Source organism: Gopherus flavomarginatus, chromosome 15 (genome assembly GCF_025201925.1).
Source record: "Gopherus flavomarginatus isolate rGopFla2 chromosome 15, rGopFla2.mat.asm, whole genome shotgun sequence".
Classification (NCBI taxonomy): Eukaryota; Metazoa; Chordata; order Testudines; family Testudinidae; genus Gopherus; species Gopherus flavomarginatus.
The window spans coordinates 27908444-27924524 of record NC_066631.1 but is presented as its reverse complement, the minus strand read 5'-3'; the positions used below and the strand labels follow the sequence as shown (position 1 = coordinate 27924524).

The window sequence follows — 16081 nt, the reverse complement described above, 5'->3', positions numbered from 1 at the left end:
GGCTGAGTGTGGACAATTCTTCTAGTTTCTCAATGCCACAAAACATGAAACACTAACTTCCTGGTTACTTACGAACATTTAGCTCCACTGCTCTGGGATGGGGTGGAAGTTTGGTCAACTGGGGTTTGTTCCTGCTCCCAGTTAAGTCAACAGAAGTTTTGCCATTAATTTAAATGGGAGCAAGATCAGGCCCTCTGTTAGGATTTGATTTTCAAACACTCATCATTGGCCTTACTCTGCTCTCAATGGAGTCAGTGGTAAATTCCCACTGGGTGCAAAGCTAGGCCAATACGGAACACTTATGAAAACCCCACTCGCGGCGATGCACCCAACAGGGAAGAAATTCTCTCTCTGATTTTATCTGCACAGCCCTGATTCCATTTGAGAACCCTACCGCCCACCTTGGCAAGAGCGTAAGGTGCACGTGTGGGCAAGACACACGTCATCGAGTGAGGACCCACAGAGGCTGTTTAATTGCCTGACACAGCTCTGCCAGGCCAGTCCCAGGGATTAAATATTACATTTGCTGGGAAATGTTGTGACAGGCTGGAGGTTGGTATTTTACCTGAGTTCTAAAAAAAAAAGTTAAATGTCATACTGTAATCGAAACAGAGCAGTTTGTGACTAATCAACCAACCCTGATTAATCAGATCACTCTTCCTTTTTCAAGGCTGCCCCTCGGGCTGAGTTTTACATAAAGGGTACTATCCTGTCCAAGACTCCCTTCCCACATGGGTCAATAGCATGGGCTGAACCACACCGAAGTCTCAGTTTCCACAAGGAACTCTTCCACCCACACGAGTGGTACTGACCTATAGAATACAGCTGGCTTTTAAATAAGATTCCCCTTTGAAACCAGCGGGGAGTTCTGCATAAAACCCAACGGCACAATGTGGCCGGCTGTCCTTCACCAGGTGAAAAAACAGCAAGAATGCTTGTGTGGATGGGGAGAGAAGTACAGTCTAATTCAGCCCTGATATATGCCTGTGCCACTCCATTTAGTTAATCAGTTATGCCCTTCTTACAGCAGGGTGGAAAGTGGCCCATCGGATCTAATTTCAAATCACTTTATTATGTGAAAAATATATCACAGTATAGAGATATTTTATATTATGTGAGTAGCTGGGTTCGATTTCCTTCCCCAGCCCATTTAAAATATTTTGGGTTTTGATACCTAGTCAAGTGATAATTTAGATCCAAGATGTAGGGTTTGTCCTAAAGCAAGCACGAAAGGCTTTTAAAAATTGTGAAAGCAATACAAATATTCACATGCATTTAAAAACAAGAAAGGTGAGTAAAAATAGAAAGGTTTGGGCTTGGATTTATACCAACATTTGCAGTACACGGTATCCACCACCCAGACACTGCTTCAGGGTACTTGGAGCAGGAGAAGGAGGAGAAACTGACTAGAAACAAAAAGTGAAACTGACCAGTGGATTTTCATAGCTCCAGCGGAATGAAGGGCAAAGAGTGAACTGCACAAAAAGGGGAAAGCTACTTAGATTAACTTTGCGTTAATCACTCAAGGCAGGAAATGTGCTTTTCAAAAGGAGATCATTTTTAATTCAACACCACCACTTTAAGAAAAGGAAAAAAGGAGGAAGCAACAAGGAAGCACACACAAGCACATCCCAGATCAGATGTGGAATTATTTACAAAGGTCTCTCTGTTTGCTGGATGGAATTTTCCCCTGGGCAGAGGGCCCAGCACCAGGCTTTGGTACCACTTATGCCTTATTTTGAAGTAGCACCTAGACCTGGTGCTGGGCCCTCTGCCCAGAGGTGAAATCCACCCAAACAGCAAATGCACCAAAACAAAGGTCCAAATCCACCCAGAAACTTGCAACGCTGTTTTCTTCAGAGATATCTTTCCCCCACCCGAGTCTCAGTGCCTGCAAGAGGCACTGCTCACATGGGTATAATCCTATCAGAACATCGCTGCCAGTTGGATATGTTTCACTCAGATGCAAACTCCCAGCTCCTTTGTGTGGTGTTTCACCAGTAACCTGTCAGAGTGGCTGGTCTTCGCACCCTCCTGATTGCAACCAGTAATGGGAGAGGAGCTGAAATGCCTGCTGCCAGCCACAAGATCACAGAGATGGCCATTTGACATCCTAAACCTTCATTTAACTGCTGTTTTCCCTCGCCCTGCAAAATCCTCCAATGATCTGAGGTATGGCAAGCACGCAGCTATTATATATCGGTGTAACATTAATTTATTTTTTGTTTTCTTCCACAGTGTACCCTGACTCCAGGTGAGAAAACGCAACTGTGCAGGAACAACTCGGATTGATGAATTACATTTATGTGCCGGGTCTTTTTCATGGCTGGTGACTTTCCAGCAAAGCAATTATCACTGTAGAATGCATAATAGCCTAATTAATTACTACTGTCAGACTGGCCTCTGTGCCATGATTATACCTTATGAAGCCAACTTTTTAAACATTTGGAAGCAGAAATATTATTATAATTGACTGGCTAAATGGTTAAACTCTCCTATCTCTGTTGATCCTTCCCAGTATCAAAACTTTGTTAACCACCAATTGTGTGATCACCTCAGCGTCTCATCTCGAAAGGAGCAGAATCTGAATTGCATTGGGGTGGTTTTATTATTTTGAACATGTGAACAAATCTAGGCTGAGTTCAGTTATTTCAATCTAAATCCTCAGAGTAAAACAAAGGAGTGTATGTTTTTTAAGACTAGGAACATGGCAATGGAGGTCTCCAAATGTTCAGTGCAAATAGTGAAGAAGAGAAAATCAGAGTTTTGCACTCTTCTTTTGCTGCCTCTTCTTTTTTTGGGATGTATTAAGAAGGCTTGCAGAAGAAGAAAGAAAGAAAGACTAGAGGTGGGCAGGGAAGAGAAGAGGACTTGTTGTCTTCTTTTCCCCCCTATATTTATGAGGAAGGTCAAATCAGGTGTCCCTTGTTAGGAGAGTTCTACGCAAAAACAGCTTGTTGTGTGTGTAGACAGTCAATCTGAACAGCACCATCTACTGACGCACAAGACTATGTAACATTCATAAGACTGTTGGTTCAATAAAGTTTTGTTACGTACTGCAAAAGCACCCCAAATTGCAGCTCCTAATGTTCCCTGGTTCTGGTTGGCGACTCCGTGCGATTGCTTCAAACCTTTTTGCTTTTTTAGTCAGCACATGGATCTTTTCTTCCATCTTTTTATTGCTCCGTTTAAAACGCTTGTTTTGGTTAAACTCCCATCTAATTCAAATACACGATCACTTCAATTAATCAGATTTCCATTTTAAATATGGGATGTCCTAACCTTACAAAGCTTTCTGAGTGTCTTGTGTCCTTCCTTGCAGACCCTGGGAACAAAGGCCTGAATTTCTAACCTAGAAAACAAGCAAATACATGAATAAAATTATCTCCTTAGAAAAAAGAAAGCCAAAACTTCTCGGGAGTTCTTTATGCATCATAAAAATGGCTCCCCAAAAGTGCTGCTACATTTCTTGAAGGAAATGGAGATGGGAGAGGTGCCCCTCCAATTTCAAATGCTGCTTCCTTTCAGGGACAGGTAGCCCTTACAAAGTACAAGCAGCAAAAACCAGAGTGGAGTGACCACTGTGGAGGAGTTACTGGCAGCAGGGCAGCGTGATCAGAGGCTAGAGGAAGGATTGTAATGAGGCTGACTGTTGGATGGTAATTGGTTTTCAGCCACAATTAAACTGGTAATGAAATCAGCAGGAAAAAAACCCTGCAAAGGTCCATGGCTGGCTGAAATAAAACAACCTCCAGTGGAAATCTATCTGAATGACAGAGCAACAGCCCCAGATGCTAAAATGGGTGGCGTTTGCCATCCAGGTGAGCAAATAATAATTTGGCCTTGTCTAGGACCTTTCATCCAAGGATCTCAGAGTGCTCTACAAAGCTGGAGCAGTGTCATCATCCTCCATTACACAGACAGGGAAACTGAGGCACAGAGCACTTAAGTGATGTGTCCAAAGTCACGCAATGAGGTGAGGAGCAGGGATAGAACCCAGGTCTTCTGATGACACGGCACCCGCACTGAAACTAAGGTGCCTCGGAGCTGTTCATCATTAAAGCAACTAGGCTGCTTCCCAGGAAACACTCCCCAGCCAGGTGCCTTGAAGAGAGAAAAGCCTGCCCGCTGCTGGGCAATACTGTGCTATACTGGCCTCAAGTGGTTAAGGTGGCATTAAATACGAATACAGGCCGCAAAGGGGTGTAAATACATACACACAAGAGTTCACAGGAGCACACCGCACAACGTAGCCACCTATCTTGCTGCACCGATCCAATACAGCACCTGGGCAAAACCCCTCCGAGCTGTAAAACTGGGGTAGAGCCCAGGTCTGGGACACAGGTGGCTTGGGGCCAATTGCTGGCTCACCCGCAGACCACCTCTGTGACATCGAACCAGCCACTTGATCCCTCCCGTGCCTCAGGTCCCCGAGTGTACAGTGGGGATCGCGTTTCCATCCCTCGTGGGGGCTGTGGAGTTACAATCCAGGAGTGACTTAGAGATGCTCAGATCCAATGGAGACAAGAGTCACACAGGTAACTTGACACATCTGGCTGAGACGGACACATTGCTAAGTGGGGCAGGTTTCAGCTCAGCTTTGCTTAACTTCCTCAGCAGGGGCTTGTCCTGCCACCCCCCAGATCCAGGTTGATTCAGCGCTGGGGCCCATTTGATCCCACGTTCCATGGTAATGTCAATAGCTGAGGGATTCTAAGGAAGAGTAGCCAGTGTAGCAATAGGTGCCGTGCAAAGGAAGGCAGCACTCTTGGCTGGGGCCGTCAAAGCCATCGGGGACAAGAGTGACCGAGGGCGACAGGATGGGGGTTTTATAATGGCTGGGCTGGGGGGACCTGGGCGTAATCATCCTAGTCTCTAATGGAGAGGAAGAAAATAAAGAAATACAGGGGAGCAAGGGGAGAGATGACAAAGGGAGACAGGATCAGCTGGGACTCGGAACAGGAGATCTACTCAGTACTGACCCCCAAAGTCACCAGCTACTCTGGAAGGAGGAGGGCAGGTGCACCCTGCGAGCGGGGAAGGCCCCTGCCCAGCCAGGGAAGCTGCAGCATTGCACGACCCCGGGGCGGAGAGCTGCAGACAGGAACTGCTGAAAGCAAGAATAGGTTTCCTAACCAAGGAAATATTGCTGGAAAACAGAGTGGGGAAGGGGACTGGGTGAGTGTGCAGCACACAGCAGAGCAGAAGGGATCCCCCAGGGATCTCCCAGGAGGGAGAGGAACGTGTTGCCGCCTAGGGCTGTGGACAATCCCAGCTAGGAGACACTAGAGAGGAGCAGTCAGGCTGGTGGAGGACAGACAGGATCGTGTCTAAAGAGGGGCAGGAGAAAGAAGCAGGAGAGTTACGCACTGGCTGTGGAAAGGGAGAGGAAGGAGGGAGAGTGTCTGGTCAGAACTGGGAGTTCACATCAAGCCCAGGGTGCTTTGGAGCAGCAGCGCCGGGCTGAAGAGCTGCGGCAAGTTTCCAGGAGGGAGTAGGGGGAGATGCTTTCCCATGGCCAACCCGCAGTGCTGGGCGAAGGCCAGAGGGCCTTAGTAGGCAGCGTACCAAGCCGCACGTGCCCCACCTCTGACCACAGCGCAAGAACATTGTATCTGACCCAAAGCCCTCCAAAGTCAGTGGCAGTCTTCCCATCGCCTTCAATGGCCTTTGGATCAGGCCCACAGGCAGGTCTTGGACAGGGATCAGAGACAATTTTGGCCAAGAGCTGACAACTGGCCATATCTTCCCTGTTAGTGACTAATGGCCACACATTTCCCCAGTCATCACACAGGCATCAGACGATCCCATGGGAACTCAGGCACAGCACAGCTCCTTACCCAACAGCTAGCCCCAGTGGAGCGAAATGAAACGAAATGTTGGGATGAAAGCTAAATCAGTAACACGCCTGTTGTCTGAGAGTCCCTGTCTTTTCCCCTAGCGTGCTGTAGCCCTGCGAGCCAGCAGCTGGGAAGAGGGGTTAAATATTTCTAAATATTTTCCACATATCACTCAGGCTTTGTAACCCAGTCCATTAAAATGCTTGTAAATGCTGAGACTCCGAAGACACTCTAAGGAGCTGCCGCATTTAACTGTCATTAAATATGTTGGATATTACCCTGGGACATGGGAGTTCTCATTCTTTCCAGCGCTGCTCACGCTGGAGTCCATTTCTCTGAAGTTAGAAAGCTTACAACATTTTCACGAGGCCAAAAAGCAATTCATGTCAAAAAGATCAATAATATAAAAATACAGCAGGAGAATTCTAGTTAAAGGGAATGTCATATGTTGTTCACGTTCGTGAATCTAAGATGAAAAAAAATTAATCAATATAGTTCTTTAGATGATGTTATTTCTAATGAGAAATATACCAAGACGCTGCAAATAACTGCTTTAACGGAGGAGAATAAAGCATTAATAATTTACTTTATAAAGCATATGATACTGAATGAAAGAAAACTGCTGCTGGTTCTTAATTTTGTTGTAATACTTCCTGACAAGCTCAATGATGCTTTGGCCAAGTTCCTGATATTAAAGTCTAAGGATGTTAATCTCATTAGAATTTTTTCCAAGGATTCCACCTCCCATCACACTAATGTCTTGCTGGCTTTGGTTACTTGATAGGAATCCTGGTTATTTTCAGACACCATAAATCTCATCAGGTGAATCTTATTTATTAGAGTGCCGAAACCAAGAAGCTGGCACACGAGTAATCTAAGGAGAGACACTGTATGAGAGAGCAGAAAAACCGAACGTTCTCTCTGAAATATTTGGGGCAGTCAATGGTCAGGCCCAACAGCTCAAGGGATACCCCCAAACTACAGGTAAATCCCAGTTATGCAAAGGTCTCAGGGGAGATCCCAAGCTATCACATAATCAGGGTCTTGGATAGCTGACTAAGTATTTAAGGTATATATGGCCCCCATTTACTGAATTATCTATGGAACTCTTTGCCAGAGGATGATGTGAAGGCCAAGACTATAACAGGGTTCAAAAAAGAACTAGATAAGTTCATGGAGGGTAGGTCCATCAATGGCTATTAGCCAGGATGAGCAGGGATGGTGTCCCTAGCCTGTTTGCTAGAAGCTGGGAACAGGTGACAGGGGATGGATCACTTGTTCTGTTCATTGCCTCTGGGGCACCTGGCATTGGCCACTGTTGGAAGACAGGATAGGGGGCTAGATGGACCTTTGGTCTGACCCAGTGTGGCTGTTCTACTGACCCTCATAATCTGATGTATGTATCTTTGCAGCACCCCTGTGAGGAAGGCCAGTGCCTGTGATCCCCATTGTAGTTGAGGCACAGAGATACCCAAGGACACATGGGGAGTCTCTGGTAGAGCCACGAATTTAACCTGGGTCTCCCAAGTTCTAGACTAGCACCCTAACCACTGGTCCACCCTTGATCTCTACCTTGCAATCTTCAGCCAGGCAGGGCTTGTGAGCTCAAGATCAATCCCAAATATCAGACAACGAATAGGCAACCCCCTTGGTCTCGAATCCTACGAGTCCTTTGTGTGTGCGGCTCACTCCCACTGGATTCTGTGGGAGACCACACAGAGGAGCAGGCCTCAGAATTTCAGCCGAGCGCGTGACTCTAAACACCTAGGCAGATTATGTCTTTTCTTTAAAACACCCATTTGTATCAGATGGAAAAATATCGCCATGGGTGGTGTGATCTGATAGATGGAGCGCCCTGTGATGGGTACCCCATGCCATGCTAATGGGACCTTTCCAAGGGTCACACACACCTGCTGCTGACTTTTAAGCAAGACCCGAGTCCTGCACAAGCGCAGCAGGCCCCGGGAATGCTCTTTGAAACTGTTCTAGCCCTGGCTCAAAAGGATGGTGATGAGATTTCGCAGCACCCAGTGACCACTGGTTGGGATTCCACCTGTTCCCGGCCGCAAAGAAAACTAGAGTGCAACTGTTCCCCCGCTGCCATCAGCGGGTGTCTCGGCAGGCACTACCAGAAGGTCAGGAAGGAAGAGCGCAAAGACGTTGATACCCAGGCCCCATTGGCCACGTCTGACTTGCAGTTCACTGCTGAAAAGAATTTTTCTGGTGACTTGCACTCCCCTGTTTTGCTATTTGCTGGGAAAGTTGCTACTGCCTCATGCCACAGGAGAGGAAATGGGGAGGGATCATGGCTGGTGCCACTGGGAGCCATTCAGAAATCAGTTCACTAGGGTGCTGGGAGAGATGATTTTTCATCCAATGCCTTGGGAAAACTTATCGGGCCAGATTCTCAGCTGGCGTAACTCCACATAGCTCCATGGACCTCGCTGGACGAGCCTCATGCTCAAAGATAAACAGGTGCTTAAGGGCTTTGGCAGGTTGGAACTCGAAAGCTCAGCACCTTGCAGGACTGCATCCCTACGTGGTACGGTGGCCAGAGTTAAGGGGGAATTATAGAGAAGCTCACCAGAGTCAGCTGTGAGACTCTGGGCTTATTGCAACAGCCAAATCTGGGGTGTCCATTTTGGGCCTAAATCTATAAAATATTGGGAGTGGGGGGGAGGTAACATTACTCCTGTGAGTAATCCCGTTGACTTTAATGAGGTTACTCCTGTGAGTAAAGTTACTCATGTGGGCTTACATTTCTGCAGAATCAGACCCACAGAGTGTAAACTCTCCAGGGCAAGGAACTTCTTGTTCAGTGTCTACAAAATGACCAGCAAAGCCAGGCACTATATAAATACTGTAAGAAAAAATTAATACGAAAAATTATAACCTGCAAGCATTATTCCACAGCTCTAATGCTGGAGCACTGCCACAGCCAGGAATGCCAACTGGCAAGTAATCCATTTACTGAGAATATTCACGCTTTGTCCTGACACTCAGAAATGATGACACCTTTTCAAAGGTCAGGAAATGCAGCCTGCAGCACACACGAGCCCTGATCCTGCCGTGGATCCATACAGGCACATCCCTACAGAGCCGGGGCTTAACTGATTTCAGAGCTGGGGCCATAAAGTCTAGAGTAGAGAATGATTATTTGGAGGCAATTTTGGATTATAACTTATCTACCTAAGGCTCTTATCTGGCCCCCAGCAATGAGATATCTGAGCACCTCACAATCTTTCCTGTATTTATCCTCACAGCATCACGTGATGTATTCTGCCGCAGAGGGGCTAAGTGACTTGGACAAGGTCATGCAGGAAGGCTGTGGCAGAACTGGGAATTAAACCTGGCTTTCCCAAATCCCAGAGTGGTACCCACCCTAGCCACGATAGCACTGTTCTCATAGTACATTAAAGGCTCTTTTTATAGCAGGGTAACAGGAGGAAATATTTCAAGATTATTTAGCACTTTTCACCAATGTAAACGTTTTTGTTTTGTTTTTAACTGATTTAATTTAATTTTTTTAAAGTGCATTTACTGACAGTTGGCAACTGTAAACCATCTTGTACTGATACCTAATCTGCAATGAAAGGCTTCAGAATGAAATGAACGAGGCTGTGAGAGGCAGATTGATTTTAGATGGTCAGTGAAACAGGGTCACTGCAGAAGCTTTATTCCTTTCCAACTTTCTAAAAGCCTGTAAGGGCCGGGGTGAGGATGGGGGAAGCAGGTTCTGACTGGTGGAACAGAAGAAATGGGTGGAAGGCGGGGAAAGAGAAGGGTGTATGGACGATGCTGCAGGTAAAGATGCTTTTGAGAGCTGATGGGAGGGAACTGTTCCCTCAGCGCAGGGGAAGAAATGGCTGGAGACGGGCCCATGCCGCAGAATTTGGACCTGGATTTCGAACGCTGAAAAGCCTGGGGAGGATCCATGTGGGGGATGTCTAGGCCCTGAGCCAGGTGAGGCCATGACAGTAGGAATTGGTGGCTACCCTACAGGGCCCATCTTAGTCTAAGCCTAACACTTTCAGCAGCACCAGGCTCCAATGGACAGGATGGTGAGCCCTGCCCCGGGGGGTCCAAGTCAAGCTGTGTAAGCAGAACTCCCAGCAAAGAGGGATGTTGACTGTGTGGGAGGTAGAAGGCTGGGTACATAACCTGGGGGTTAGCCCTCTCCTCCTAGACACGCTGCCTCCAGGTCGCCTGCGTCACTCCCAAAGGAGAGCGTGACCGGCCAGTCACTGCTTCACGGGCCCACCAATGATGCCCTTTCCTGCTCTCGGGGCACCAGCACCCAGGGGAAAATCTCAGGCCCCCCATCTCAAACCCACACTCAATCACCTCCCCATGGAGAAAACACATGGAGCTCCCAAACCACCACTGCTTGGTGGCTAGGAATGGGGCATTGTCCCTGCCATGGATGGATAAGCAGCAGGAAATTACAGCCCCCAAATGCAGATGGCCCCCAAGGAATGAACTCCTGCTAACTCTCTTGTGCTGGAGCCTTTCCCTGTTAGATTCATGAACTAGAATAATTCCAGACCAGGGCAGGTGAGCACAGGCAGAAGCCAGAACCAGCTCCTCCAAGAAGAATTGTCCCTCATGGACCATTATTGGAAGAAGCGGCCGACAGAGAACCTTTGTCTCTAATCCCCAGAGGTTGGCTTGTACCCTCATGTGGGAGAGTTTAAATCCCTTCCACATTGCACAGGATAAAAAAAAAATGCTAGAGATTCTCATTACCCAGGGAAACGTCTAGCATTTTTTTTGGATCCCACTAAGCTCTTGGCCTCAGTGCTGTCTTGTGGCAGAGAGTTCCACAGGTCAATTCTGTAGTATGTAAAACAGTATTTTCTTTTGTCAGTTTTAAAAGTGGTTCCTAGAATGGCCCCTTATCCTAATATATAGGAGTGCCAGCCATACCTTCTCATGATCATGTGTGAGTCTGTATCTCTCTAGCATAGCCCTTTGCTCTAACTCCTCTCCGAACTAGACAATCTCAATCTTCCGTTTGTCTCTCCATATACAGAAGCCTTTCCAGGCCTTTAATCATTTAATGAGCCATCCCCCGTGTCGCCTTCCACCTCTGCCACATCTCTTCTGAGATAAGGTGAGAGAGAAGGAGCTTCTGGATTTTCTAACTTCAAAAAGCCAGCACATCACCAGAAAAGCTTTGGACTGTAAAAGGTCCTTTATATACAAGCAAATTACTTTTCAGTAAGTGACTTGAATCTCACTAGCACCACTATAGAAAAACTGCTGTGCTTTAAAGACAACATTACGGGTCAGGAGAGAAAAAGATAAAGCCAAGGAAATTCTGAGCGAAGGTCTTACACCTAAAATTGTAACTGGCCTGTTATTATATCCATTGGTAAGACTGACAACTGGGACTGGGACACAAAGCCGTTTGGAGAGCCATCACACTAACTCTAAAGTGGAAAGCCAGCATGCAGGGGTAATGCACAACTGGGCTCGTTCGGGTACGGGGGAAGCATTATTTGGGGTTGGGGATAAGCTTTTAAGAACAGAATGGGGGCTCCCAAAAAAATGGGAGATGTCTCGGGATTGATCCCAATTGGTGCTGAGCATCTTCAGCTCCCATTCAAGCCACTGGAAGTGGTGGGTGCTCAGCAACTCTCAGGATCAGGCCCCTGGCTTGTGTGTTCATCTCAGATGGCACCAGAAAGCAAATGGAGCCACTGGGCGAGGTCAGGAGAGCGCACAGAATGCTGCAGGCCAAGTCCCCCCTGAAGCCACAGGAAGTGGTAACAGTCAGGATTGGGTCCAGTGGGATATTATTAAACTAGTTTCTCAAACACCACCACACATTTAATTTCCTCCTCTAGTGGACCTGTGCAGAGCAACTGTAACTCGCCCCTTAGCATTCAATTCACACCCCCCTCACCCGGACTCATCCTGCTGTCCTTACTCAGGCAAGCCTACCACTGACTAGTACACGTGCAGCCACAGCATTAGATCCACAGAGCACAAATACAGGCTCTGTCTCTCCCTTTTGTGTGGCTTGTCATTCTATACAGGATTTATGTCTCTGACATCGGTTAATTACTTGCCATGTTTCCATCAATTTCATTCAAAGTCTGCGCCCTTCCCACCCTTAACGAAATTAAACAGCATGTGCATACGTTCCCCAGTTACTGTTGTGCCCGGGACTCAGAAACAGCACCCAAATATGCACATAAAACATGTTGGCATTAAACAGGCCCATCTGATACCTCAGGGCACATTCCACACTTTACACTTGGTTCTTTGCAGGAACATTTCTTGGAAAATGAATGAAGTTGTTTTTCCAGCTGTTCTCATTTCCGCATTAGTCGGCTCTGTCGGGCACAGATTCATGGCTGGGAGTTTGCCACAAACAGCTCACCAAGATTCAAAAGTGGCTCTGTTGCAAACGTCCTTCCTTAGCTGCCTTTTGCACTTTTCTCTAGCAGTCAGACTTTGCACATGAGAAAAGTGCAGGTGTTACCTTACTGCTGAACATTTAGACCCTACTCTGCTGTCCTTCCTCAGCACAGTCAAGGGGAGTTTTATCCGAGAAAGATTCGCCGGATACACTGCTTCTTTCCACCTCCCCATCAGGAAACAAGTGGTCAGTCAGTCCTAGCATCATTTCACTGGCTCGGTGGCATCCATGTGCTAGGTACTTCCTTTCCCCAAGGGTATGAGAGCTGAATTCAGCTCCCAGTTACTCCACTGACTTCAGTGGGGTTGTCTGGGATTCACAAAGGAGAAGCCGGTCTTGTGTATTTGACATTCCGGCCATAGCTGCTCCATTTCCACAGCCGTAGAAGTGTCCATTTCACATCAACCAAAGCAAAACCTATTTATATTGGCCCTAATATGCAACAGCCACTTTTCAGATACAGAGCTAGACCGGAGGACTGGCTCTGGTGAGCTATCTCAGCAAACAACATACAAACAAGTGACTTGCGAAAAAGGATGCGACATGTTTTCTTTAACCTTCACCCTTTTGATCCTTAGCCCTTAACTTTGCTTTCCATGTTTAACCTGATGTATTATACAGTTTTAATTATTCCTAAATTGCCTTTTTATTTGAAATAAAATATCCGCTCAATCAGATGCCTAGCAGATGAATCAGCCCTTTCCACAGCACAGGGACGCTCCAGTGTACGACGGATTGGAAAGGTTCACCTCTGCTTTAGCATAACAAAACTTTTAATTTAGATGTTTTCATCTATCTATTGGAGAAAAAAAATAAGTTTAAAATAATGACTGTAATAAATGAAGGTAATTAATTGTAGTTTGTTCCTTTACTGTCTAGTCAGCTTAATTTTACCTTTTCATCTAATAATGAGAAAATAATTTTTGTGCTCTGAGGGTTAATGATATGTAACTGCAAGAGCTGCTAATTGCATGTTGCAAACTATTCATCAAAATCCCCATCTGCGCTACTTGATTATGTTTGCTAAATTATTGCTTTGAATTATCTTTCATAAAGCAACTTTTGTAATTAGCAGGGCTTTCGGTTTGCTCTTTTCTCTCCAAGCAAGGAGATTCAAACTTTGTCCATTTCAAGCTGTTGCCATTAAGCTACTGTCATGGGCAGCTTTTTGTAATTCCGTGCCAGGGAAATAAACCGGCCTTTATCTAATCAGGATGGAAAACAAAAGCTGTTTTTATTCTCAGTGGGTACGATTTAGTCCCTTCTCCACCCCACAACTCCCCCTTCCAAGAAACTGCATATAAAGGATTACTGGTGCCTAAATGTACACGAAATGCTTATGGTGACTGCAGAAACACAGGTTGTTACTTCAAAATGATCTTTTTCTTTCCATTTAAAAGAAAAAATAGGAGGCCGAGCCCCGACATTCATCGGGGGGCTTTTTGGCTACTCCCAAGGACACATGATGTAGCACTGTGTCCTCCCTTGTAAATATTCATGTTCAGTGAAATCTAAACCATAGTAAAAACACCCCAGCACCAGCCATCCTGGCTATGAGTGGTATCACTGGAATGGCCTAGAGGCGGGACTCTGACACCTCCTGCCTACTGGAGGGAGGTTCTGAATATGCAGAAGAAGGAGTCATGATCTGTGGGGATGGAACCAGGGCCACTGATCCATGATTACATAGATCCAGTGGTCAGAACCTGGAGCCTGGGAGGGGAGGATTTCTTGCAAAAAGAACAGCTGCGTAAAGCCCGAGTTCTCTGGATTTCAAGATTTCACCCCAGCTAATAAGCAAGCCGAGGCAGATCGCCAGCTGTTATAAATCAGCACAGCTGTGTGGAAGTCCGTGGGGCTACTCTGATTTACAGTGAAGAAGGATGCTGATCTCCACTTAAAACCCCTTTTGCCTTATATGGGCTGAGGATGGGCCAAATTCTGTAGCCTTTACTCAGTCAAAGCTCCCAGTGACCTCAGCAAGGATTTTGATGCACGAAGGATTTGCTCCTACGATTGCAAAGATCAGAGTCAACCAAACTGAAATGGGATGGAAAATTAGTAAATGTCACCTGTGCAGTCACTTTGACTCTGATCCTGATTTGCACGGGGTGAGTGAGGGCAGAATACAGCCCCGCAAAGAGATGGAAATCGGCTCCTCCCTCAATTACTTGCCAAAAGCAGAGTTAAAGGTCTAGAGTTTCTCCAACAGCAGCTGATAAAAGGCCCAGTCTTGCATCCATTGTATTCAGTGACAAAACCTGAATTGATTTCAGTGGGACAAGGACTGGTCCCAACATCCCTAATGCCAGACAGGCATCTTCCTATTCATCATTCAGAGGCAACTCCTCAAAATCCCCTGCAAAAACCTTCCTGGAAGAAACCGAATCAGTAAGGGGGTTTCTAAAGAAAATGTGGAGTCAGGCGGCCAGATTCTGATCTGAGTTACACTGCCGTAAATCCAGAGCCACTCCTCTTTAAGGGCAGGCTGGGTCTCCCAAAGCCCATAGCTCATCTTCTCCGAGCGGATCTAATGAAAGCTATTGGGAAAAACGCAGTATTTAAAAGACTGAAAATGTATTCCTATTGTTATCGCTCTCTTTTGTGTATTTATGCATAGTGCATTGGAATGAATCAATACCGGATTGCCCTATAAATAAATGAGCATATCAGTAAACTGAGTAATAAAATGAAGTGATGAGAAATATGGAAATCAGCTGCATTTGTGTAAATCCAGTTATTGTTTACTTTCATATTTTCTTATGCAGTTCCGGTGTTCCAAAGAGACAGATTTCAAGTAATGTAATGCTCAGCAGATGACAGATTCTAATGTGTTGCTAGTGGTGAGCGCTGAGTGCCTTCATCTCTCTAGGGGTTTCAATCTACGCACATTAGAAGAACATAGAAAACAGCCCCCAGAAGAGCAATCATTTAAAAAACCTGTTCTGAAGTGCGATATTTCTCCCACACTGCCCTCCCCTTTGGAAGGATTTAAATCTCTCCACATCAGACTGGTACCTGAGCTGGGAAAGTTCATTTGCACATGTAAAATCTTGAGAGAGATGATTAGGTGGGGGGACACAGTACAAACTAGGAGCAATCAGTACCAGCAGGGGGGCAACAAAGGGATGAATTTGGCCTTAGTGAGCTCAGAGGAAGCGTGAGAGAGCTGGAAGTGAGGGACATGCTGTGCAGTGATTGTGCAATTTGGTTTTGGTATCTATCTGCTTTTTTTTTTTTAATCCCCAAGGTCCATCTCAGCCTAATCTGGCTAGTTGCAAACACCATCACGACAGAGTACCTCTTGCGAGTGACGGCTTCTTACCTCTGCTTGGAAGCTCTGTAAGACAGGAGCCACCATCTCTCTGATTTCCTGAAAGAGAGATCAGAGAGTTCACCAGAAGCAGATATCGTACGAGTTCTGCAGTGGTATTTGTATATATCTACAGAGCCACACACACTGAACTACGGGCATGAGCAACTACCTGTCTCTTCTCTGAAGCTTTAGAGCTGGTGCCCTGGCTGGACTTAATCTTCTCTACGGCTACTCTTAACCTATCGGAATCTAAAATCTGACAAAGGGCGAAGTGGTTTTTAACCTGTAGCATGTCTGCATTGACTGAATCTTTGCAAGAGGCCAGTCAAACAGCACCGATCTTTCTCCCGTCCCCCACTCTCTCTTTACAGGGGGTAGTCAAACCCCTCCCTCCCATCCTCTGCCTACCAAGACATATTAGTCCTTTGCAGCATCCGTTTCCAATAAGTCTTTCAAAGTGTGGTGCGCCCCAGAGCTGCTGCGAATGGGTCCCCTGCT

The 16081-nt window shown here is 46.3% G+C and overlaps 1 protein-coding gene across 5 annotated transcripts in view; it reads right to left on the bottom strand.

Annotated features, from left to right (window-relative positions):
* The window catches only part of CUX2 (cut like homeobox 2), a 219978-nt gene that overhangs the window by 71580 nt on the left and 132317 nt on the right, over nt 1-16081 (bottom strand). For 3 of the 5 annotated variants that reach the window (XR_007769554.1, XM_050924577.1, XM_050924580.1), the window contains exon 3: nt 15593-15640. The exons of the other annotated variants lie outside the window; for them this stretch is intronic. Coding sequence is in view for 2 of the 3 variants with exons in the window: in XM_050924577.1 (XP_050780534.1) it covers nt 15593-15640 (48 nt within the window). In the remaining variant the exon portion in view is untranslated. The remainder of the gene's footprint in view (nt 1-15592; nt 15641-16081) is intronic. 5 annotated transcript variants of the gene reach the window in all.